Source organism: Camelus ferus, chromosome 8 (genome assembly GCF_009834535.1).
Source record: "Camelus ferus isolate YT-003-E chromosome 8, BCGSAC_Cfer_1.0, whole genome shotgun sequence".
Classification (NCBI taxonomy): domain Eukaryota; kingdom Metazoa; phylum Chordata; class Mammalia; order Artiodactyla; family Camelidae; genus Camelus; species Camelus ferus.
In genome coordinates this window covers 49,384,333-49,411,325 of record NC_045703.1, presented here as the reverse complement: position 1 = coordinate 49,411,325, position 26,993 = coordinate 49,384,333, and the positions used below count along the sequence as shown (strand labels likewise).

The window sequence follows — 26,993 nt, the reverse complement described above, 5'->3', positions numbered from 1 at the left end:
TAATGAGGGCTTGGGTAAAGGAAGCAGAAATAGGGAAATAATAAAGATCAACGAATTCTGGAGATATTTAGGAAGTACAATGAACAAGACTTGGGAAATATTTTGTGTTTGTATCTTTGGTGAGAGACAGACACTATTTGCTTTGAAAAACCTTAGGAATTTTACTGGCTATTTTGTGTCCACCACACAGTGTGTTAGTCAGTTGTCCTAGCTGACCCTATCTCTGAAAGGAAAACTTTCACAAGGTTATTATAATCCCTGGTACTACCATACCTTCTCTGGTCTTCTGTCAGTTGTAAGTCCTTCCATTTCCATGGTAACCCATGTAATAAAGGCAAAAGAAAGAAAAATTTCTATATTTTTCAAAGCCCTTGTTTCATTCTTTGGTCTTTGGCACCAAATTTAAATTATTCTAAAGAAATAACAAGTTAACTAAATATTTCCAATGGGAAACATGTATTCTGTACCTTTCTCAGTCTATATTCTCCTATAAAGGAAGCTGTAGCTGGACTCAGAGATACTTACAGACCTTAATAATTTCCTTAAGAATGATAGGCTGGGATATACAAAAGCAACAGGACAATCAGGCTGGCCACTCAGTGTTAGGCCACCTTGAAGAGATGATCTCAGATAGCAAAGACAACTGGGGAAGGGAAATAGTAAAAGTTTTATTCTCTCCCAAGTTCACTTCCGTTGTTCTGTTTTAATATTAGATCTTCTGATCAGTGTCAGTCATCTATAGTTAATCTCAGGAATCTGCAAACTTAATTTATTGATACTTCTATATAATTCCACTCATCAGTAAGTTGAGATGGGGCCAGGAGACAATAATTTTTTTAATGACATAAGATGAGGTAGAAAAAAGTATCATGATTACTTTATTCACATAAATTACCCACTCTTCTTACTAATAGGCTCACATTAAAACAAATGGCGAAGGAGAAAGAATAAAAGTTTTCAACTTTAGTCCCAAGGCTAATGTTAATATATGTTAATACTTTCATCCCCATGTGTTAAAATTCATATTAAGTGAGGTTGAAACATCTTGTGGATCAGGAATCAGGTGGCATCATCAAGCAGGTGTGTGCTACAGCCATTATAAGGAGTCAGGTCTGTCCAGTAGCAGAAGATTGGATCACATGGCATTTCTTCCATATGCCCTGTTTCCTGTTGCCTTTTCTTTCCTGCTGATTCCTATTATTTGGATCCCATATGGGATTTCTAGTGGGTTTTTTTTTTTCTATTTGACTCTTAGCATTGCTTCTTCAATAACATAATAATTGTCTCTGAATCTACTACACTGCCACTTTCCCCTTACATTAAACTTGAGGGCACCAGCAGATCTCCAGGCCTGACTGCTGTGTGCCCAGGTCAGTCTGTGCAGTACCAGATGTTAGGATCCATCAGTGAACCACGGAAAATATTCACATCATGATTGGACAGGAAAGGAGTAGCTATGATTCAGAGAGCAAAGTCTGGATGTGGTGAGCATTCCTGGGCATCCAGAGTGTCCAGTGCATATCAGACCAGTGGTCAGCCCAGGAGCACCCACCTCTGTCCTCTCTTGTTACTCCCAACCAAGTTCCCCAGTGGGTTTTAAGTCAATTTGATAAAATGTTAGAACTAGCTCAGTAATTAGAGATCAGCATTTATTAGTAGACCCAGCTGTTTTTTCTTTTTCCCAAGGAATTTTCAATGTTTTCAAGAAATTAAAATGCCTGAATTTCTAAAAAGTATCAGATTAAAATTAAAACTAGTGGGAAGGAGGCTTTGAGTTATTATGAGTGTTATGGAGGCTTTGACATTTTTCTAAGTGATATAGAGAGAATGAAATTCAGTCAAGATATAATTAGTGCCCATTGTATGTAGAGCACTGTGATAGATACTGGAAATACAAAGATGAACAGTCATCATCATTACCCTCAAGATACTTGCTATAAACTGAATGTCTGTGCCACCCTCCCCCCTGCAAATTCATATGTTAAATCCTAATGCTCAAGGTTATAGTATTTGGAGGTTGGGCCTCTGGGAGGTGATTAGGTCATGAGGGTGCAGCACTCATGAATGGGTTAGTGCCCTTTTAAGAAGGCTCCAGAGAGATCCCTTGAACCTTTCTGGCATATGTGGGTACAGCAAGAAGATGGCAACCAGGAAGTAAAAACTCACCAGACATTAAATCTGCCACCACCTTGATCTTGGACTTCCCAGTGTCCAGAACTGAAAAAAAATTAATTTTTGTTGTTTATAAACTGCTTAGTCTCTGAGTATTTTTGTTATAGCAGCCCCAAAAGACTGAGACAGTATTTACCATACAGTAAGGGTATAGAAATACGAACATTCATTGTATACATAAATGTAATGTATGTAGTGTGAGTGTTCAAAGGCATCAGAGCAGAGCATAAATGTTCTAGTCTATTCTGAGGAATCAGAGACCATGTCAAAAGAGAGGTGGCAGGGCAGTTTTAAAGTTAAATAGCCTTTTTAAAATTTTTTACTGAGATATAACTGACATATAACATTATACTAGCTTTAGGTGCACAACATAATGATTTGATATTTGTATATATTGCAAAATGATCACTACAATAAGTCTAGTTAACAGCTGTCATACATAGCTACAAAACAATTTTATTCTTGTGATGAGGACTTTTAAGATCTATTCTCAGCAACTTTCAAATCAGTAATATATTATTATTAACTATAGTCACTATGCTGTACATTATATCCACAAGATCCATTTATTTTATAACTGCAAATTTGTACCTTTTGATCCCCTTTGACAGGTGGACAAGGTTGGTGATAGCGTTTCAGCCAGAGAAAATAATATGCAAAATTATAAGAGCATGTGGTATTGTCCCTCCTTTAAACATAAGAGAAACTGACCTCTTCCAGGAACCACATAAAAGTTTCTGGGGTGGGGATGGGAGAGGAGTGATAGGGCTGGGAAGGCTCATTGTAGGCCACGTATGTCAAGTAATTGAGGCATGCCACTGGAAAATTCTGAACAGGGAAGTGACATGTTAAAGTGCTTTGGAAAATCCTAAGAGGGGTGTCGATTAAAGAAGGATGAGGCTTCTGCTCTCAGGGGCTTCTTCACCATCCAGGTAAGACGTGATGAGTGGACGTAGAGAGAATGGAACAGATATTTAGTAGGCAAAATGGACGGCAATTAACATAACAGTTAACACCTATAAAATTCTATTTGTTGGGCACAGATATTATGTAACAACTAAGAATCCAGGTTCTGTAATCCAACTTTCTAAGTTCAAACACTGTGTCTCCATTCATTATTAACCATCATGAGTAAGTTGCTCAGCTTCCCTGTACCTTAGTTTTCTTATCTGTAAAGTAGGACCTACTTCACTGGACTATGAAGATTAACTGGTTACCATATGAAAGACATTTAGAATGGTGCCTTAAAAAAGTATTAGTAATTCTTGTTACCTTATTTTACAGATGAGTAAACTTTAATATACTTAGATTAAGTATATTCCCAAGGATAAACAGCTAATATATGAAATGTATTTGAAATGCATGTTTGTCTAACTCCGGAGCATGACTCCAAGTCATCTGACTAACAGACTGTGCTCAGTGATAGAAGCTTGAGAGAAAGGAAAAAATATTTCAGATGACTAATGATCTGTATATGATTTGAATGTTTTATTTACATTTTGGATTTCCTATAGTTTTAGGTTTGGTCCTTACATAATCTTTAATTCTAAGGATTTATTAAAGATACGAATTTTACCCTCTTCCAAGAGAATATTCTTTCTTCTCCAATAGTCCTTGGGTCCCCAGTTATCACTAATTAAACTGAGGGTGAACAACAGACCTAGAGGCTGGGCTGGACCAATCAAATTCTCTTTCTTGAATATTTGCACTAAGAAAGTTGGTAGATGACTAGATGATAGTGGATGGAACAGTGAGGTGAAACAATATTCTGTTTCAGGTTAACAAGATTAAATCATAGGCAGAATACTGAAGACTTTGAATTGCAGACTAAAAGTTCTGATTTTATCATATTGGCAAGGGAAAAATCACCAACGGTTTTGAGTAGGAAATTTACACTGTGAAAATAAATAAGGATATTGAATTTATAAGGTACATAAGGTGAATTGAAGGCCAAAGAGGTCAGGTTTATAGGGAACATGAATTTTTGGATCAAAGTAGTGATCTGATATGCAAAAATAAGGGGGACAGTTGCAAAAGCCTTCCTAAGGGAGAATTTATTGGACATGGTGATAGATAAAATGTTAAATGTAATAAAAAAGGAGCCCAGAGTAACTAAAAGATTTAAGTTTACAGTGCAAGTACTAGAAATACAGACTCTAAGAAGCAAAGATCCTTTTAGAGCATTGGGTTAAAATTTTTGACACACTGAGTTCTCAGTAATGACAGAACATTTAAGTGCAACTATCTAGTGTTATTATTAAAATACTATTAAATATTATTAAAATACTATTAAAAGATTCCAGAGCCGGAAAGTATCCTAGAAATGATCATAGTCAAATTGCTTTATCGCTCAAGTGAGAAACTTGAGCTCTAGAAGGCTAATTTATCTGATACAACACAAGTAATTAATACAGAAACGGAATTAGAACCTAAGCCTTTTGACTCCCAATTCAGTGCTTTTTTCAACTACATTCTACTGCCTCCTCTAATTTCGTTAGAGCAGAAGATGTATCAAAATTACACCACTTGGAGATACATATAGTGATAAATTATACTGAAGTCACGAGATCTGTAGAGAGTTTAGAGCAGAGATGGCAATCAATTTCCAACTCACATGCCAGCTCCAATAAGTCAGTAATGACTGCATGGATGTTATATTTCATTGAAAATAATTCTGAATCTGTGTCTAGGTTTATTGAGAAAAAGTGATATGACCATTAGTAATCCTGGCCAACAACAAAGTTGAAGTGGGCAGCGTATATGCCACCTACTGCTATCACTAGTCAGAAGGAAAACTGCAGTCATAATCATGAGAAAGACCTGAAAATACTTTTTTTTAAATAACAGCCAGAAAAATATCAAAATGATCAGCTTTGGATAAGGTAATAACATGTCCTTTCTATTATTTCGTTCCTATCTTAAATGGGAGGTGTTAGATAAACTGCTGAATGCTTATGGGAAGCATGGAGAATCTGAATATTTGGGGAGCCATGATGGAAGAGGCTGAAATGGAATAAGAGACAGAGAGAGAGAAAGAGAAACATAAACTATAAACTAATCTCTTTTATATACTTTTTCTGTATGTTCCAAACTTTAGCTTAATTTGATTTTATACAGAGACTACCTAATACAAATTTTTCTGAAATAAATTGTATATGCCAGAGTCAAGATTATTAACTGACTACATACATTTATCTCTTCTTCCTAATAATCTAGGACATGGTTACAAAGAAAATACACCACACACACACACATATATATATGTACTGTATATAAATATGTACATAGAATCAATAAGGAAGACAGAAAGTAGATCATCAGACAAGAAATGTCATCAAATTTATTAAAGAGAGTAGCAGGTAGAAGAGAGGTATAGTGAGTTGAATGGTTGCCCTGCAAAAGATATCTTCACATCCTAATCTCCAGAACCTATGAATGTTACCTTATTTGGACAAGGGGTCTTTGCAGGTCTAATTAAGTTAAGAATCTTTTTTTTTTTAATGGAGGTACTGGGGATTGAACCCAGGACCTTGTGCATGCTAAGCTCTACCACTGAACTATACCCACCCCCTCCCCAAGTCAAGGATTTTGCAATGAGAAGATCACCCTGGATTTTCCTGGTGGGCCCTAAATCCGACAACAAACATCCTTATAAGCATGCAGCACAGGGAGATTACACAGAGAGAAGGTGGTCATGTGAAGACAGAAGCAGAGACAGCAGCGATGTGGCTACAAGCCAAGGAATGCCAACGGCCACCAGAAACTGGACAAGGCAAGGAATATATTGTCCTCACAGCCTCTGAGGGAGTAGGGCCCTGTCAACACCTTGATCTTCAACTTCTGGCCTCCAGAAGTAGACAGAGTTCTGTTGTTTTAAACTACCAAGTTTGTGTTAATTTATTTAAGCTACAAGAAATCAATGCAAGTGGTTTCTAAATGGGAGCTGAGAAAACCAGACTTGCAGAAATACAGAGAAGCTCAGAAAACAGCAACTGGAAGTGGGGAGTGGAATGTGGAGTTAAAACAGGGTAATTAATTTAAAGTGAGTGTAAGTTATAATTGTCCCTCCCACCACGCCTTCATTCCAACAGGGAGAATGCCCAGGAGGCAGGCATTCTTCTCTACAGAAACTGCATTGTTGAAAGAAGCAGGGTAGCTGATGTGGCTGTTCCCCAGCCAAACACCCTAAAGCAAGGTTGATCAGTTGGTAAGCCCAGTCCTCAACCATACAGCACTCATTGCCTTATTTTTAACAAATAAATAGTGAAGGAATCCTAGCCATTTTTAACGGCTCTAGGATTATGAGAGGCCAGAGATAAACAAGGAAAAAAAAAGTCCACAAAGAAAGTTGAAATAATTCAAGAACAGGAAAGAACCAAAAAAAGGAAGGCAGTCTATTTATGGAATAGATTCAGAGATAGTTATGCCAGTTATTAATTTATTGCCTCTCAGCTCCAAACTCATCCTTCTTTTCCCTGCTGGTGACCCTGAAAGTGGACTCTGCTGTCATCATTGGGCTTGGCTTCCTTGCTAGATGTACGGTCTGCCGACAGAGGGCACTGTAAGGACACTGCAAGGTCAGGAGGGGAGGGGCTTTTTGTTCTGACGTTCTTTGTCTCTTATGATCCAGCAGGGGTCCTGCAGTGTTTATTTGTGCAGCAGGGCTGCGTGCTCCCATGGCAACCACGCCCCCTCCTCAGATGTCTGAATCTCTGCCTCTGGGCCTCCTCCTGTGGAGGTTCCAGGTTCCTTCCTTATTCACTGTTCCCTCAACTTCGGGAGTAATAGCTGATCTCTGCAGTTACTACCTCTGTATACCTTAAAGTTCTCTTTTATCCCTTTTAGTAGTGAATACATCTTTTACTTAGTTCACAATTTAGTAGTTCACAATTATTTTCTCAATTCAAATTATTGGTGTAGTAATTTTTGTCCCCTTACCATACCCTGAATAACACGTCAGTAACATTTTGAATCTTTAAAAATCTTATAAAAATAAACTAGAGATCAGGTAAAACTCTCAGATTGCTAAAGTAAAATTTTCAATAGATGGTTAGAAGATAAAAGTGAGAAAAATCTCCCAGAAAATAGAACATCCAGTTAAAAAATAGAAATATGGGAGGTGAGACTGAGGTGTAGAAAGGGATCAGAGTGAAAGGGAAGTGTAAGGTTGCTAAGGTTGCTAAGTATCTTCATCTTTAAAGATGTGGTGGTAAGAGATATGATATATAGTTGATCAAAAATTAAAGAAAATGCATATTATGTAAACTTACAAAGATAACCAAAAAAAGGAAATATAGTAACAGTAGCACTTGCTTAGTGCTTTAGATATATTGATCCACTTATAATAAATAGTCTGTCCAAGGAATGGACTATTATTTTCCCCATTTTACAGATGAGGAGAAAGGTTCAGAGAGATTGAGTAACTTGTCTAAGTCCATGCAGCTGGTAAATGGCAGAAGTGGAATTCTAGAGTATGTGCTCTTATCTATTACACTCTACTGCCTCCTTATATGACTTATTGGGAAGAGATGGTTAAGGAAGGTAGAAGGCAATGTAAATGAGTTTAATTGTCTCTCTTAGCAGTAGATTAAGGCAATATTTAAAACTGATGAATTAAGAAATAGTGATAAGTGATAGAGAGGTAATCACTGGAAGAAACAAAAACAGAAAATGTTTAAAGAGGTTTACTCTCAAGAGAAGTACTTTGAGGAGAAAGTGATGAACCAGTGATTTTCTTCCAAGTCTTTCTGTACTATTAACACTTTGCTTTAATAATAATTTATTCCAGACATTTTCAAAGACATATGTTGGGGAGGAGGAAATGTTCTTCTACCCTTCTAGATTCTGCTGGCTGGTCCAAGAATTAAATTGACATGAGACAGAGTAACAGGACAAAATCAAACAAAAGCTTAATAACATGTGTACGTGGGAGAGACCCAAGTGAACTGAGCAACTTACTAAACTGGCCAAAGCCCTCACTTTAAACACCATCTTCATCTAAACACAAAAGAGGATGTTGGGGTTAGTGGCTTGGGACTTCAAAGGGGAGGAGGGCAACTGACATGGAGATGGAAAAGCAAATGTTTGGTATACATGGGACAAAGTAGACTCTGATGTCTAGGCCCTGCCTGAGTCTCTTCCACCACATCTTGCCCATACTCTTTTCAGATATCTCTGGTGATAGCTGGAACAGGCCTTCCAGATAAATTCTTTGGGGCAGTCAGGGGGAAGGTCAAAGGTTCTTCCTGAGTCTTTAGGGCCTTGATTGTTTTGAGCTTGAAATAACCCCCATGCCAAAGAGACATTTTGGGATAACAAACTTTGCTCTCCTACATATAAAATTATAAATCATCTTAGGAGGAGGAAAAAATAGGATCAAAAAGCTAAATCACTCACAAAAATATGTATTTCAAATTCTACATACTAATTATACCAAGATAATCTTACATGTGAAAACAAGGGAAGTCCCTTCTCCCTTGTGGTAGAAATATCTGACCTGAATCCCTCAGAGAAGGAGGCCTGGTAATTAGTCACAACAAGGCTTAGGAAGCCCCTGTTTTCACACTTCACAAGAGAGATGAAGCTAGTTTTCAAACTAGTAAATAGATACCATTTGAACAAAAAGATGAAAAGTTAAGCATAAGCAGCCACAAAAGGCCCTATAACTCAGGAAGAGGAGGAAGTGTCCAAAATGTGCCTTCTGTCCAACCAGAGGGCCTCTCATCATAGATCAGTGATAAGCTGTCTAAAGAGTGATGACAAGAAAGAGCTCTGGACTCCTGTAAGTGTTGCTAAACAGACTCTGGTAGTATAAGTACCATTCTCAACTATATTTAATAATCTATATTTTCAGCCCTGGAGTTAAATGCATATCATGAACTCTTATAAATTCAAACTAGGAGTAAATTAAACATCTGTAAGTTAAGTGATTTGGATAACAAATGGGTGCATAAGGTCTTTCATATCTTTAAACTGCGATCTTTTAGGCACAGGGAGTGATATACATTGATTTGCTGCCATCTAGTGCTCACTGCTTTAGAGACCTAGATTAAGAGTATGCTGCTTTTTCTTTTTTTTTTAATTCTTTCCTTAGTCTGCAGCAGTTTTTGTTTCATGGGGTCCTCTGAGACCCAAAACATTTTCCTAATAAATTGGTATTTGTATGTAGACAACAAATCTATAAACTGCTTTATACACTGTGGGAAGCTCAGTGAATTCTAACCTAACCTATACTATTGGCTCATTGAGTTTTCTTAACATGTCACCCTACAGAAAGTTTATGAAGAAGGCTCAATTATTTCCATGTTATCTGCTAAACTTGAGAGACAATTACTCTTAAAAGGCAACTACTATTAACTCATAAAATTCCCTGCAATGTGTACTAAGAGTTGAGAGAAAGGAATTCTTTTCTACCCAATGTGGCAAAGAGATACTCTGTGGGAAAAAAAAATCAGAAAATAAGCTAGAAATGCTGACTAAATTGCATTGTTGAGCTCACTGAAAAGCAAATTAAATTCTCAAGGGCCCAAAGAGAAGAGAGAACTGAAACAAATGTGGTAAGCAGGGACTGAAGACATACCTCCAGACACATTTGCTGATGTGAGAATGTAGTCTGAGAATGTAACGGCCTCTTAAGATATAGGAGATGAGGCCTTGTTCAGCGTGGGCACTAAGATCTTTGCATAAAACTGGCATCCTCAAAAGACCACACTAGCAAAGGGAGACAAGGAGGTTTGACTACTTAGGCTCAAATTTGGGTGGAGAAAAAAAACTCCCCTCTGAATTACACATATAGCTTCTCTCGTATGGGATCTGGGTTCAAATCTATACTTACCTCATAGATTGCAAGTGAGGTATAAGAAGAGGAAAAAGGTCAAAGATTACTCCAAGGTGTTTGGCTCGAATAACTGGAAAAAAATGGAGTTTTCCATTATGTGAGATGGAGAAAGCTTCAAGTGAGGTTTGCCTGAGGAGGCAGAAGATTAGGAGTTCAGGGTCAGAAAAAATAAGTTAGAGTTGCCTATTAGACACCCAAGCAGAGATACCTAGCACACACTGGGATATGAGTCTGAAGTTCAGAGAAGAGAATGGGCTGGGAAGATAGCTTTGGTAGTAGTCTGTATGACCTCGGGACTAGAGACTGGAAGAAATCACTAAGTGAGTAAGTGTAGATAGAGAAGAAGTTCAAGAGGTTAGCTCTGGGATGTTTCAGTATCAAGAGGTAAAGGAGATAAGGAAAAACTAGCAAAGGAGACCGACCTAGAAAGGGGAAAAGCAGGAAAATGTGCAAACACTAGTTTAAAAATATAGGAAGAGAAGTCACTGTAATAAAAATAGCACTAAAATTATATAAAATGCTGATGAGTAAACTTAATAAGAATCTGAAAAACTTATAAAAGGTCTCAATTTTTAAAACTCATCATATTTGGCATTTTTATTATAATTAATAAAGAAACTCTGGAATAAAAATTATATAGTATGACTCCATTAAAGTGAATGAAATAGATATATATTAATGCCATAAAAAAACCTTTTGGAATAATAATACATGATATACACAAAAACAATGGGGCAGGACAAAATCTGTAGTATGAAGTCGCCTTTATAATTTAGTATATTTAATATATACATTAAAGTCTAGAAGAATGTATAAAAAACTATTACCAGTAATTAACATATGGCAGACTTTTGGTCTCTACATTGCAAACATCTGGATGATCGAATTTTTACTATAAGCAAGTATGAACATTATTAACAGAATTTTTAATGCAGTTTATATGATATACATAATTGCATGGAAATGAAAGCATAATATAATGTTAATTCAAGAAACCAGAAATAAACATCTTGCTATGATACGACCAAAATTAGAATACGCATGGAAAACAGGCTGAAAAAAAATTGCCAAAAAAGCCAACTGAGATTTTCTTTGGGAGTGGTACTGATTATTTTTTTCCTTGGTTCTATGCCTTTTAAAATCTCTGTAAAGTTTTCTTACTTTTGTTTTTCCTGTTACTATGAAAATTTCCAAACACACAAAGAAAAAGCATAATAAAATACCAGGTACCTATCAGCCAGCTTCAACAACCATCAAAATTTAGATACATATGTGTCATCTTTCCCTGACCTGTTTTTATTGTTTCTGGAGTATTTTAAAGCAAATCTCAGACATCTTGTCATTCTATAGACTTTAAAAGGTCATATTCTTACATGACCACAATATCATTTTTTCATCTATTAAGAAATAAACAAAAATTCCTTAATATTGTATAATACTGAACCCATACTGAAACATCTGGAATTGCCTAAGACATGCCTTTATACAATTGGTTTGTTTTTCAAGATAATCCAAACAAGGTCCAATTACTGCATTCCATTACACTTCCAGAATCCTAATCCAGCAGGATTATGGGCTGGGTTGTCCCCTCAAAACTCGTATGTCGAAATCCTAACCCCTAGAACCTGAGAACATGACTATTTTTGGAGATAAGGTCTTTAAAGAGGTAACTAAGTTAAAATTAGGTCATTAGGGTGAGCCCTAATCCAATATGACTAATGTCCTTCTAAGAAGAGAAGATTAGGACAGCACAGGTACAGAGGAAGGACCATGTGAAAACTCAGGGAGAAGGCAGCCATCTACAAGCCAAGGAGAGAGGCCTCAGAAGAAACCAACCTTGCTGCCACCTTGATTTTGGACTTCTAACCTCCAGAATTGTGAGAAAATAAATTTCTGTGGTTTAAGCCACCTAGTCTGTGGTACTTTGTATGCCAGCCCTAGCAAACTAATACAAACAGAAGAGCCAACATCTGTTCTAATTGGTTTAATGTTCTGATTGGTTTTAGTCAATGAATTTACTGAATAAATTTGGTTGATATACAGAACAGTTATTTCCAGTAGAGGTTAAATTGTTTTAATCAATAAATTCACTATTTTTATTTATTTAATGTTTTAAAAACCTTAAATCTATTTTCATGAATGACTGACCAATTTAATTATTATTACTACCACTACTACTCTTAATTGTGTGCCTCTCCTAATACTAGTAGACTGACCTTGGTCATGTATGCTTGATTAATGAGAGTGAAAGCAGCATATTTGCTTTTCCAGTTTGGATGGGGCTAATGAATATGTTAACTATATACTCAACTGACTACTGGATATATCCCACTGAAACCAAACATCTTTCCCTCTGTACCCACTCTTCCTTCCTTTCCATTGTTAATTAATCAGTCATTCTCCATCCAGTTACCTAAGCCAGAAACTTCAGTACATCTAAAACATTTTCTATGATTTTGAAATACTTTTAAACTTACAGAAAAATTTCAAGAATAGTATAAAGAATTTCACATTTGCTCCTAGACCTTTTGAGCAGAGAGACCTAGGGGGGAAAATAGATAGATAGATAGATAGATAGATAGATAGATAGATAGATACATAGATAGAAAGAAAGATAGAAAGATGGAAAGAAAGAAAGAAAGAAAGAAAGAAAGAAAGAAAGAAAGAAAGAAAGAAAGAAAGAAAGAAAGAAAGAAAAGAAAGAAAGAAAAAGAAAGAAAGAAGACACATACACATACACAAATACTTTTATCTGTATTTATTTCTGTATGTGTTTACATAAATATTGGAAACTGTCATTCTGGAATTTCTCCTTTTCCTATTTGTAACTAACTAATTTGTTTCTCTGTTAGGGAGAAACTTGGCTCCCATTAGCCTCAATATATTTATTTCTTCACTTCCCTTTTGTTTAACCTTTATGGCCCTGACATGCTTGCCACCTCTTCATCTGACAAGAGAAGAAGCTGGTCATCATTTTTGATTATTTCCTATCACTCATTCCTCCATCCAATCAATCACCAAGTCCTAACATTCCTACTTCCTAAAAATCTCTTGCATTAGTATACTTCTCTCATTCTGACTGCTCCTACTCTTGCCCATACCACCATCATCTCTCACATGCCTTACAACAACAGCACTTTATCTGATATTCCTGGATCTAGATTTGCTTTCTTCCCATCCATTTATTACACTGCAGCCAGAGTTATCTTTCTGAAATTAAAAGTTTTACTCCAAGGTTAAAATCCTTCAATAGTACCTCACTGACCTCACAATACTGCCTTCAGGGTCTCTTCATAACTTGCTTCTCTCTCTTGTCTTACTTCCTCCTACAGTTGCTAACCTCATTCTAGACCATTCAGTCAATCAAGCTGAATTGATTTCAATTTGTGAATTATGCCAAGCTTTCTTTTAGTGAGGACTATATTCTATCTTTCTCTACCCATGAACCCTTCCCAACCTGGACAACCCTACACATTGTTTAGGTCTTTACTCAGATGTCACTTTTACTGTAACATATTCCCTGACACCACTCCTCCCCTACCATCACCAATATACCTCTGCAAGCTATTGTAAAGGTCCAGGCCAGAGATGATAACAGGTGTACATCTCAGCCAGTCTGATAGACAGGGAATACATTATTAAAATACCTGAGTAAGAATGAGCAGCCAGAGTTACAACTTCTTTTTCTAAAAGTAGGTACTTACATTAGAGTTATGAGGATAGGTGCAAAGTACATAAAACACTTAAAATGCAAAGCTTCTGGAAAGAGCTCAATTTATGTTATCTATTACTCATTCAACAAATGTTCGTGAAGTATCAACTATCTGATACACAGTGATAGACACTGAGGCTAGAAAAATTAAAGTATAATGTAAACAATTAAATTTAACTTAGAGAATGAGCGTCCAAAGCATAGCAAGATATACATATAGCAGGAATGTTTGGCAGAATTAGTCAACCTGGTTAAGATTCAAAGGATGGACAACATTTGGGCTGAGACGTGAAGGAGCAGGAGTTTACAAGGAAGGATTCTTCAAGGAGAGGGGACAATATGTGCATGGAAAGATATGGATCATTTTTCATGGTATAATTCAATATTGCTGAAGCATAAAATTGAAATGACACAATGAGAGATGAAAAGTCAGGGAGATGGGGTGTCTTGTATCCTAGACAAAGTAACTTGATTTTCTCCTACAGATCATTTCTGAAGAATTTTCAGGAGGAGAGTGGCATTATCAGATTAACATTTTTAGTGAGGTCATTCGGGTAGCAGTGTGCAGAATGGAATTCAGGGAAAAAACCTGGGGCCAAGAGATTGCTAAAGACGCATCTCACAATAATCCCAGTGAGAAGAGATGAAGCCTGGTATGAGGCAGTGGGATTTAAGATGGACAGGACTGCACCCTAGAGGGTTAAAAAGCTAGCATGGACATGATTTGATGTTAAGAGGCATTTAGGATATTCTACAGGAATTTAACTAGGACACTAGGAGAATCAAACCAAGATAGAAATCTAGAAAGAGAATTAGATTTAAAGTACAAAGATGGGGACCCACTGGGTTGGTAATACTTCTCACTGACGTCCCATAGGATTTAGAGAAACAAATGCTTTGTGGGGTGCGGTGATGTCAATGGGAATGGAAAAGCTGGCCTCCAAAGAAATATGCATAGTGCTCTTACCGTACAAACGAAGCAACAGGTTTTAGTGTGTGACAACAACTGCAGAAAATTCGAGACGAGGAGGACTTGTCTAGTATTTTTCCATCCCTGGTGACTCAGAGCTAAAGATGGCGCCTGTGGCAAAAATTAGAACGTGGGAGGGGGCATTTGGTGTAGAAAAAGATGAGTTTTTTTAGGTTGCTGTTCTGCTTTGAACACAGTGAGATAACTCAGCACCAGACGAATCGTAGGTATTAAGATTTGGTCTGAGTACAACTCTGCAGTCTCCACGCTTCAAAGGATATCTCATTGCGTGGGCGCGATGGCGTGGGGTAGAGGGGTGATTAGTGTGTTTCTTTGCCTCATTCTTGTTTCTGAGCCTTGGCGGGTTCCACCACAGCCTGACTCACTTTGTCTCCTCGCGTCTTTCCCAGCGCTGGCTACAGTTCTGAGAAGAAGAGCGCGTCTTCGGGGATGGTAGCAGGCTTTGGGGAACACCTGCGCATTCCCAGAGCCCCTTCCCGCTCCAGCGCGAGCAGACTTTCTCCTTCAAGGGCCGCGGCCTCGCGCTTACCGGGCGGGCGGACTGAGTCCAGCGCGCGGCCCGCGAGCGCGTGCCCGGCCGCCGTCAGAGGGCTCGCAGGCGGGCGCGCGCGCCACCCCCTGCAGCTGCCGCACTGCAGCACCTCAGGCCCAGGCGCAGGCGGCGCGGGGGCGGGACCAGAGGAAGGGGCGGGGCCGCGAGGGGCGCCGAGACCCGGCCGCGGTCCAGGCGGCTAGCGCTGGCCGCATCGGTTGTCATGGGAACGGCGGCGTAGGCAGGCGCTGACGTCAGCTGGCGGCGCTTGCCCGCACTGCGGAACCGGGCTCCGTCTCAGAGCCCGGGTGGCTGGCGGCTGGGGCGGCTGTGGGGCGGCCTCACTCCCGGCCTGCCCCGCCTGGAGCGAGGAACAGCCCTGGACCGTCCGGGCGTCCACTCCAGCGGGACAAGCTGTCGGCTTCTCTGCTCCCTCTTCTCTGTGAGTACCCTGTAGGCCTCCTGGTGGCGGGAGCCCGGGCGCGGGCGCTCGCCCTGCCCTGGCCCTCTCTGGGGACAGCGGCGTGGAGGGCTGCTCGGGTCCGAGGGCGCGGGGGCGGTGCGCCGGGGGGCCGTGCGGGGGCCGCGCTGAGCCACTGAGGTCTGACGGGCCCAGCGCCGCCGAGTGGAGCGAGGTGGTTTTCGAGAGGTACGTCTACGTACTTTCCTGTTCCTTTTCCTGGGTTCTTCTCCAGAGCGTTTAGCGTGGTGTCCGGAAAGAGGGAATGCAATCTTTACCTTTCCGTCTCCGGATTCTGGTTTAATAGTGTTTGAATGAAATGCGTACTAAGTACATTTATTTCCTTTTAGGCTGTCAACCTGGTGCTGAAGCTTAAATCTATGAAATGCCTTCTTAATTACACCTGATAAAAGGTGATCGATGTGCTACGTTTATGAGTCAAGTTACATTAATAGGGTCGTTTCAATATGTATACAAACAGAAAAAAAAGTATGTTATTTAGGAATCCCTACCAAATGGTTGTGCTGCATTTCAGTATTACTGTGAAAACATCGACAGACTGGTGTATCCGGCTTTTCCTTCTTTTGAGAAAAGGATGCTAACAAGTTTTTTCACCTGTTGCGTTTACGATTGCTGTTAGTGCTTGCGATTTCAGGAAGAAGGTTGCCTGCTACGAGGACTCTGAGAAATAAAATATTTGAAAGAAATTCAGACACTAAAGTTTTTTAAAATCGTATTTAGAATCTTAAATATTTATGGAGACTATCTTGATTTATTAATTGAATTATGTATACAAGGTTTTTGTTTCCTTTTCTCCTGCGTTATAAAATTCGGTTATGGAATGAATTATACAAGCCTCTGCTTTTTCTTCCCGTGTTCTTTAGTCATTCGTTGGCTGATAATCAGGTGTTTAGAGAGAAAGTAAAATGAGATGAAATGTAACGCATTTAATTTTCCTGTTTCGTATCTCTTAGCAGGTCTTGTAAAAGGGTTTTTGAGGGAGAAGCTTTTAAACCTAATGACGTATATAAGGTTCATGGATGTCATTTTAAGTTTGACCTTAATTTTTTCTGATGATGTTACATATCTAATATTAGTCATTAATTGTATAATGTATTTGCTGTAACATACATTAACATTTAGAGATAATCATTTCTGTAATGTTTTTGATGTGTTTATCATTAAATAATTTTTGTTTATTAATTGAATTATGCATTAAACTACTAAATAATGGTAAATAATGGAAATAGCTAATTAATGTATCTTATCTGTCACATAATTATTTACTTTTAATACTGTAATAATGGACATAAAGGAATGTGCTTGCGACTGTGCTGATCACATTGTTTTTCAGTATTTTCTCCTTACAATATAGTAGGTGCCATTTGAATTTCCCAGGCAAGAAAAAAAGAAAACAATAAAACAATAAAAAACAAGGCTTAATGAAATTAAGTAGCTTGCCCTAGACCAGACATTCAATAAGTGTTAAAACAAGAGCCTGAATATTTTTGCCCTAGAATCATTATTACTGCCCCCCTTCTTTTGAAATGGGACTACTTCCATGAAGACAGCATAGGCCCAGCCTGCCACAAGCTAGCTGTTTGGTGGTGGTCACAGAACATTTCAGCAGGGTGAAAATTCAGGGCTGAGGCAGAAGGAGGTATGAGGTATGAAGATCAAGGCACCATAGGAGCACATAGGAGAAATACTTAACTGAGAATTTTTTAAAAATACATTTGAAAGGAATTCAAATACCAGAAGTTTTTTAAAACCATATTTAGAATTTTGTTTATTTATGGAGACTGTCTCTAGCTCCTCAAGGGGAGGCAGCTCCCCGGAGAAGAGACTGTTTGCATTTAGTGTTAAAGGATAGTTAGGAGTTTGTTAGAGAGAGAGGAAGGGCATTTCTCTGGAGAGAGAGGCATATAGGTAGTGGTATGAAGGCAAGAAAGAGTTTGGCATGTTTGAGGGCCTGTAAGTAGTTTCACATGCCTGGAGCTTACAGTGGAGAAGTGTGGTTGGGGAAAGAGAGGTAGAAAAAAGGCAAGAGGTCGTTTCATCAGTAGCCTTGGACCCTGGTGGTCAGGGCCTCATATTTTTTTCTAGTGAGTGAGTGATTGGGAGCTAGTGAAGAGGTCTAAACAGAGAAATGATACCATCACATTTGTATTCTTAGAAAGTTCCTCTGGTTGCAGTGTAGATGATGGTTTATTTTTTTAAAGGGTAGGGTGATAGAAGCATGGAAACAGTCTTAAACAGCAAACTCCTTCCAGAGTTTTTTTTGTCCCTCAAAGCTTACTGCCTCATGTCACTGCCTTTCGGGGCAAGGGAGGGGAGAAGACAGTTGGAAGGAGAATTTTAGGAAGAATCATATACACGTTTCTTCTACAGGTCTTACCTTCCATTCATCCCTCCACCTGTGGCTGCCAGGTTTCTGGCCTTCCACAAACAACTTTGCCCATGTGACTTCCTGACTGCAGATCCAGTGCACTCTTAAAAACGCGCAGCAACTCTTGGTACCACACAATGTAGACCACTTCTTTCTTGAAACTCTTTTTCCCTTGGTTACTTCTCTCTCCCAGTTTTCACCTCTCTGATGTCTTTTTACTTAATTTTTTGGGTTCCCAGAATTCTGTCTTTGGCACTTTTTTTTCTTGCAGCCATCACAAATGTAAATGATGCCCAAATCTTCAGCCTCTATCTGCTTGCTGGATTACTATACTGCTTATCAAACATAATCTGAATATATGTGCACGGATATATTGCCCCACGTGCATGTGTGCGTACACACATGTATACTGTGTATGTGTGTATACACACACACACATACACACACACTAATAGCAGCTGTCACTTTTGAAGGGCTTGCTATGCTGTAGGTATTGTGCTAAGTGTTTGACTTGCATATTCTTATTTAATCTTTACAAAAACTCTATGAGTGATTTATTATTATTATTCTCCTTTGAAGGATTAGGAAATTGAGGTCCACAGAGACCTCAGCTTAATCTACTGAAAGGTCGAACTGGGATTTGAATATGGGGATCTGACAATGGAGCCAGTGCTTATAGCTACACCGTCAAGATACCCAGCTCAACATGCCCCACTAAGCTCACTGAGTGCCCCCATAAGAAGTATCTATAGACACTGTGAACTCATCTACAAAACAGAAACAGACTGGCAGACTTAGTAAACAGTCTTATGGCTTACTGGGGAAAGGGGATGGGAGGGGATAAATTTGGGAGTTTGAGATTTACAAATGTTAGCCACTATATGTAAAAATAGATTTTTAAAAAACTTTCTTTTGTATAACACAGGAAACTATATTCAATATTTTGTAGTAATCTTTAATGGGAAAAAATATGAAAATGAATATTTATGTATATACATAACTGGGACATGGTGCAGTACACCAGAGATTGACACATTGTAATTGACTGTATTTCAATTAAAAAAAAAGTATCTATTACAGTTGTAGCTAATGTTTATTGATGCCTATTCTGTCTAAGGTACTGTTTTAACCTTTTAATCATGTAACCCTTACAACAACCCTTTGCCTCTCCCTCCTTAGTTACTGTTAGATTTATTTTACAAATGAGAAAACATTTCCAAAGGTCACACAAGTAACTATAGGAGACTAGTTTCAGGATTTGGGTTTTAAACTACTGCATTATATTCCATTTAATGGAACTACTTATCTAATTATTCTGGCTTGAAGAACATGAGAATCATAGTTGACTCTTTGTCCTATCTCTTTAGTAGTTTTTATTGTCTAAAACGTCAATTTTCTGCTCAAGAGAAAACAAAGAAAAGAGTGTCTTTTCTTGATAACTCATAGGCATGATATAATTCAGCTGTTTTCCTGTATATTGAATGAGCATGGAATCTATAAATGTTAAATCCTTATTTGCTTTATATTTTTCTACTTATGTGCTGTCAGGTTTCAATCACTGATACCTTTGCCTTTGCAGCCTTTTTTTTTTTTTTTTTTAATTTGGAGTAAGTTGGAACATAGATGACCAGGCTTATTAGTTGTGTATTTATTAGAAAGAGTAAAGGCTGACTCCTATCAGTAAAGTAGAGGAGTTTCTACAACGTGCATTTGATGACTGCTTTGTCTGTGTACTAGATAGTTGTTACATGGGTTAACTCACATAATTAGGTGTATTTGTATGATCATTCTTTTTTTTTTTTTTAGCATTTCTGTCCAAAGTACCCCTAATACACATGAATGTGTATCCCCAGGGATCTGGAACCTTAACTGATAATTACTAAGTCAAATCAGATTGTTTTCCTTTTTTCTTTTTGAACAGTCTTCAGTTTTATTATTAAAAACATATGCATGTTGTGTTCTAATGCAGGAATTAATATGTTTGTTTTGGACATACACCTCTATCTTTAAATAAAATGGGAAATTCAGGAATATATACCAAGTTTGTGGTTTTGATATACAATGACACATACCCAGGTTATTTATTTGAGGAAAATGGAATGAATGCTTTGTTTAATATTCTCCAGCATAGCAGCATTTTCAGTGGTAGGTACAGAAATGTTAAATTCATTATCTGTGAATGTGCTGCCCACAAGCATACTTTACAGATGTAATAGTGATGCTTTCAGGAAAATCAGTCCTGAGGTGGTGTTTGGTTTCTTAAAAGTGCACTGCAATGTTCATTTTTCACTGAAAATCCTTAAAAAGTGTATTAACGTTCTAAGTTACATGTTTATTGCCTTTCAAAAATTAAAAAAAATTTGTTTCAAATATATAAATACTTTACTAATAGTCCAGTTTGCTTCACTTTAAAACTTTAAACTGATTCAGATGTATTCAAGTCATTTGCATAAGGGATAAGGGAACTTAGCTTTATTGGTATAAATCTGATAAGATAGTGAACAAACAATGACATAATCTTGCATGAAGAATATTTTATAATTTTTATTTGGAAATTTCATATTACAGATAAATCCTCTTTGTTTTATAGGTTCCTAATTGAGTCAGTGCTTTGCATTATAACTCAATGCTCTCCATAAAACTGAGATATGCCCACTGGTAAGACTTTTATGAAATTTTTATATGTAATACATATTATTTATTTTAAAGTTTGGATTATTTTAAGGGGTTCTTTAGCCAATTAAGGAATAAAGTAGAAGTCATCAATCAAATATTACATTTAGAGAAATTTAATAGTTTGTTATTCAGTTTTCTATTTAATGTTGGTGATTAAAGTTAGTACGCATTCAATGGATGGCAATTGGGGACTTAGCTGGACAGGGTAAATAATAATGACAGCATATTTTTTATGATCAGAATGGATGTTTTACTCTAGAGCAGACTTTGGCAAACTTTTTCCTAAAGGCCAGACTAGTAATATTATAGGTTTGGTTTCTGCTATCGCTACTCAACTCTGCCATTGAAGCGCGAAGGCAGCCATAACAATTCTTAACAGAGTGTGTATGGCTGTGTCTCAATAAAACTTTATTTATAAAACATGTGACTGGCCTACAGGCAGTAGTTTGCCAGAACCTGCTGTGAGGCATTCATTAATTCACTCGGCATTTATTTATTTAAAACGTGTATTGAGTACTCAACTCTATACTAGACCCCATGATAGTAGCTAGGGATGTAGTTACTAGCTACTTAGAATAGTGGGGGGGGATGCAGTATATTTATATGTATAGATATACAAATAATTATCCAAGTTCAAGTTGGCTTAACTGCTATGAAGGAAAAGAAGAGTCTGCCACATGAGAAATAGGGACATTTAAATGAGGTTGTCAGGAAGTGTTCCACCTTAGAGGCAACATTTTAACAAGCAGTTTAACACCGACTAGGTGTAAAAGAGTTAGAGGAAGTTTGCACCAGGAAGAAGCAGCTTCACATGGGAAATTCTTGTTCTGGCAAAAGAGCTAGAAAAAGGGCAGTATGGCTAGAATGTAGGGACCTAAGGGGATATTTGTTTTGATTTGAAGCTGTACGGATAGGCACACCAGGAAGTGAGAACCCTGTAGACCATATGAAGGATTTGTTTTATTTTGCCCTAAGTGAAATGGGAAACTCACAGGGTCTTAAGCAAGCATGAACTGATTTATGTTTCAAAGGGGAAATAACTTTCAGCTTTTTAGTATTTGTTGAAGGCTGATTATTGACCAGGCAAGTGCTAGTCATTTTTCATGCAAAATGATCTTTGACATAGGATTATTCTGATTTTACAGATAAGGAAGATGAAATTTTAGAGATGTTAAGTAACTTGTTTAAGGCCACGTAACTAACAGTAGTTGATGCTACTGTGTATCATAAATAAAGTTAACTTAGGAAAGGAAACTTTTAGAGGGAATAGCCCAAAAGGTAAAAGGGATACAGGTCAGTGTGGTATCAGCAAAGCCAAAAGAGATGTTTTTTGAGAAAGAAGATCTAGTCAGTTGTTTTAGAGTAGCCAGAGAACTCATGCTGGTTTATACAAGACAGTGGGATTTTTATGTTGTTTTTTATTTTAAGCATAATATGTGTGATAATGGAATTGTTTCAAAAATGACATGAGTCTTTATTTCACTCGTAGTTGAGAGTGAAGCCAAAGTGAAGACAAAAGTTCGCTTTGAGGAATTGCTTAAGGCCCACAATGATCTAAGACATGAAAGGAAAAAATTGAAGAAAAAAATTGGCAAATCTGGAGAAAAACTCTCAGTGAGTAATTAATCATTTGGTAACGATGACTTACATATCTGCACAAAATGACAGCTCTCATATGAAAACTCTGAGAAACTGGAAATTTAAGGACAGTAAATCTATGTCATGGTCAATAACATGGTAAAATAAAGCTTTCTTTAGAGTCAGCCTCCCTCTTGGAGTACTGAGTTCTTAAGTGCTGTCCTACAAGGGTAGCAGACAAACTGGTGAGAGTGACTGCCAATAACCAGGAAACTCAAAACTAGCCGTATTACACATTTTTTAAGAAAATCAAGATTTTATCCCTGAATTATGAAGAATTTATGAAGGAAGTAATATCTTACTTCAGATATTCAGTGGCTTATCTTTATTTAGACTTACTCATCTGTTTCTACCCAGCAGAACCGGAAGAAATCAATGGAACCATAAGGAGATAATTATTCTTTTGTACTTGAAGTACAGTTTCAAATGATAGAATTTTGGAAGCACACTTGAAAGGACTGAAAATACAAAACTCAAAGCAATACTAAACAAATCAGCAATTAACATCAACCCAGTTACCAGGGTTTTTAGTTTGTAATAGTATGTCAGCTAATGTACTATTCACTCTTCAAATCTATCTTGCTATTTCCATTAAATCTTTTACTCCTTTGACCATAATCTCTGTGTACACACACACACACACAAATACACAAATAACTTCATACATGTTCTGCTAATTGATACAAAGAATACATACATTTCTTTGGCAGGAGTTTTATGAGTTATATGCATCCTACATTTTACTTGTAGAAAATTTTACCCTAGTCTATAATTTGAGACCTGTTCATTTTAATATTCCGTCTGGCAGCCATCAGTGTAACAGTTACATTGACAAGTGAGGCAAAAAAAAAAAAAGTAATAACATTGGCTAGAATACAGCCACCCACGTGTGAGGGGTTCATAGTACACCAGTGTACTACTGCATACCAGTTAAGAACTGCTGACGGAATGGAGCAGATTAGGTCTCCCATAGTGGATGCTGCTCTAAAATGGAAAATGCTGCTGCTTCTGTACCAGTATGCAGCTTGGTAGGGAATAGTGGCATGAGGAAGACGGAACACTGCCGTCCCCTTGAGAAGGTGGTGTACATTGGGCAAAAGCAGAAAGAACGCTGGAAACAACTGCCGGATATTTTTATGGACTCAAAGTAGAACCTCATACTTTCTCTCATCGTCAGAACTGGACTTTGTGAACATGAACAAGGGGCAGTTTGGGCCAGGAATGTGAAATTAAATGGATAACCAGAAAATGGGCCGAAGATATGTCCATTTATTTAGGATCCAGTTTAGATGTTGGGAACAACACAAGTGGGAGGCGATTAAACATGATCCAGTCAGCCACACCAGACTATTCAAGATCTCTCTTCATTTAGAGATAAGTATTCTAAAAAATAACATTTAGGAAGAGATTTTTCAGCTCAGAAGAAGAGGATTGTTCCTGGAAAACTTAGAGGAAACAAAATATTTTTGAAATGATTTATTTTAGCAAACAGAAGAGGAATACTTGCTTTAATTTACTAGCTAATGGTGTTTTCTATGTTTCAAGCACTCTTCTGAACATTTTATGTGTATTCACCCATTTGTAATACAAACAATAAAATTTTGAAGTTTTCTTTCCCTGTAGATGGAGAAATCGGATCACAGAGAGGTTGAATAACTTACCCAAAGTTACATAGTTAGTGGTAGAACCAGGATTCAAACTCTTGACAGTCTGACTGCAGAATCCTCTCTCTCAATCACAACCCTTTAGGAGCTCTTTTAATAAGGTATGAAGCAGTAGGGCCTCTTCAGAACAAAAACAGTGAATGCCATGTACACAGCAGGCATATATTCTGGAATCAGAAGGATCTTCAGTGTTTTATAGTTATGCCTTACCAATCTTCAGAATAACTTTATGAGTGAATTCCGTTCCTGTTAACATGTAAGGAAATACTGTAAGTAAAAACCATAAATAGGAAGATTCTAAATCTCTAAGTGAGCTAAAGGCATGAGGAAAAAAACTAATTTCAATCTAACATTGATTTATAAAATATAGAAGCACTTTCAAAGAGATTCAGATTGGAACCCAGAGATGGTTTTTTTGCTTACCAAATAAATGTCTGAAAGTTTAGTAGCAAGGTAGAGAGCAAGGCTTTTAAATATAACGCTCATAGGTGAAGTAGCGCAACAACCATAGACAACCTTTACAGGAAGTTTGGTTGGGAAAAGGAGTATTGTGAAGATGATACTGATTACATTCAGATATTTAAATACTGATAGCAGGAAAGTAATGGAGGGACTGATGATATGGGGCAGGAAGTTTTTCTAGAACACAGGTAAGGAAGACCATCTCTTTAAAAGAAGGAAGGAGAAAAATATCATTTGGGGTGCATGAAAATTCATAGATTTAGTAGCAGAAAGTTCCAACTTCCCATATGATGGCTTTTATCTGTGAAAGCAAGTTCAGAAATGACAACATTGGACATTAGAGATGAGTGAAGAAAGTTTGAAATGGCCATTGTGTTCATGGAGTTAAACTCATCTAGGCATTTTCAGAGCCAGGTATGGAAGAGTTGCAAATGAACAGATATGCAGCATAGAAGAATTGTCCAGTAGCTTTGAGATATCAGTTGAATTCGTAGACCATATTTTTATAATAGTACCAATTTTTGAAGTGGTTCAGGGTCTTCCAGCCATGTTCAACAGCCTCGTTGTAGTTACAGAGATGAAGGTCATTTAATTTGAATGATGCCTGCAGTTTTTCCAGATAAGTGTATTGGATCAAAAGTAGATCATATTGGCAAGTGATGACTGAAGTGATGGATTATGGAACCAAAGTATCAGGAGATGAAAATAAGAGGGACAGGATAAATAAGAAGGATATGTTGGGTTCCCAGTATAATGAACTGTTGATTATTTTTCAGCACTAAGTCTGGAATGGTTTGACACTCAGCAGTAATAACTGGAACAAATGAACATAAATTGCTAAGTAGAGAATAAATACTCAAACTGTAGCTATTATTAATTTTGAAGTTGCATCTGAAATTTTACCTTTTAAAAGGGAGAATTTAAATCATGTTTTGTTCATTGTCCATCCTATATCATCTTGATTTCACTCCTTGATTTTCTCCTGTATCATTTTATCCTTGTAACAGTTACTTCATAGGGCCTATGGATAACTTCTTTTATGAATAACAGCTTCCAAAAGTGTTTTTTGTGTATTAAATTAATTTTAAAGGGTGGAAAATATTCTGAGTTCTCTCACTGTTAGTAATATCCTTTAGTTGTTTCATGTATTCATTCACCTTTGTCAAGTACTATGTTCCAAGGGCTCAGAGCTCAGTTCCCAGGAACCTGCTCAGGGCTGGTCCTGAAAATAGTCATGTCTTGGGATTTGCAGATTTAAGCAGCTAGGGCTGCTGGGTTAACCCTTTTCTGCACAGCCTCTAAACATATCAATTAGGAAAAAAGGAAAGAAGACACAAATTACCAGTATTATGAATGTAGGAGGGCATTCACTGCAGATGTGTTACAGACTTTAAAAGGATAATAAGGGAGTATTATGAATAACTTTTTGACAACACATTTAGCAGCTTATATGAAATGCATAAATTACTTGAAGGACACAAAGTACCAAAGCTCACTCAAAAAGAGACACATAACTTAAATATTATATATCTTAAAAAAACAAAAACAAAAACAGGAATCTGTGGTTAAGAACCTGCCCACAAAGAAAACTCAGTGGTTAGTTTTCTCTGGTGGCTTCATTGATAAATTTTACCAAACATTTGAGAAAGAAGTCATATTAATTCTATAGAAATTCTTTCAAACTATGCAAAAAGAGGGAATAATCCACTCTTTTTTGGAGGCAGTCATTAACAACCCTGATACTAAAACTAGACAAAGACATTACAAGAAAACTACACCAGTATCTCTTTTGAACATAGAGCAGGTATCTTCCACAAAATGTTAGGGAATCAATCTTGCATTATATAAAAAGGATAATAATACACTATGACCAAGTGAGGGTTTATCTCAGGAATATATCACAACGTTTGAAAAATCAGTTGAGGTAATTCACCATATCATAAGATTAAATAAAACCATTTGATCATCTCAATAAATACAGAAAAAAAACTTGACAAAATTCATCGTCTATTCTGATAACTATTAAAAAGAATAGAAAGGAACTTCCTTAGCTTGATAAAGGGCATCTACAAAAACCTACAGTTAAGATCATACTTATAAGTAAAAAACTGAAAGCTTTTGCCCCAAGCTTGAACACATCAGTCTCAAAAAAATGCCGTTAGAGCTATTGAATGATTTTAGCAGAATATAAAGTCCAAATATAAAAACCAATTGTTATTTCTATATCAGTAATGAATATTTTGAATTGAAAATTTTAAATAGCATTTATAGCAGTAACAAAAATATATAGCAATCAAGGATAAATTTATTAAAAAAAATGCAAACCTGTATAGTGAAAACCCCCAAGCTGCTGGAAATAAAGACCAAATAAATAGATATCCAATGTTTATGGATTGGAAGAATCATCATTGTCAAATAATTATTGGCAGATTATTATCTATTCTCCGAAAATTGACCTGT

The 26,993-nt window shown here is 37.2% G+C and overlaps 1 protein-coding gene and 1 long non-coding RNA gene across 16 annotated transcripts in view; one reads left to right on the top strand and one right to left on the bottom strand.

Annotated features, from left to right (window-relative positions):
- Nucleotides 1-257: 257 nt before the first annotated feature.
- LOC116665417 lies at nucleotides 258-15,328 on the bottom strand. The gene is made up of 3 exons (XR_004322016.1): nucleotides 14,689-15,328; nucleotides 2,167-2,217; nucleotides 258-302 (listed from the first exon to the last, which is right to left on the bottom strand). It is a non-coding gene; the product is annotated as an uncharacterized LOC116665417 (long non-coding RNA).
- Nucleotides 15,329-15,530: 202 nt separating this feature from the next.
- AHI1 (Abelson helper integration site 1) overlaps nucleotides 15,531-26,993 on the top strand; it is a 176,117-nt gene continuing 164,654 nt past the window's right edge. For 14 of the 15 annotated variants that reach the window (XR_004322013.1, XR_004322012.1, XM_032484985.1 and 11 more), the window contains exons 1-3: nucleotides 15,531-15,686; nucleotides 20,684-20,751; nucleotides 22,259-22,383. Coding sequence is in view for 13 of the 15 variants with exons in the window: in XM_032484985.1 (XP_032340876.1) it covers nucleotides 20,742-20,751; nucleotides 22,259-22,383 (135 nt within the window). In the remaining 2 variants the exon portion in view is untranslated. Of the gene's footprint in view, nucleotides 15,687-15,709; nucleotides 15,894-20,683; nucleotides 20,752-22,258; nucleotides 22,384-26,993 lie in introns of those variants that run through there. The other variant, XM_032484980.1, reaches the window with a different exon arrangement.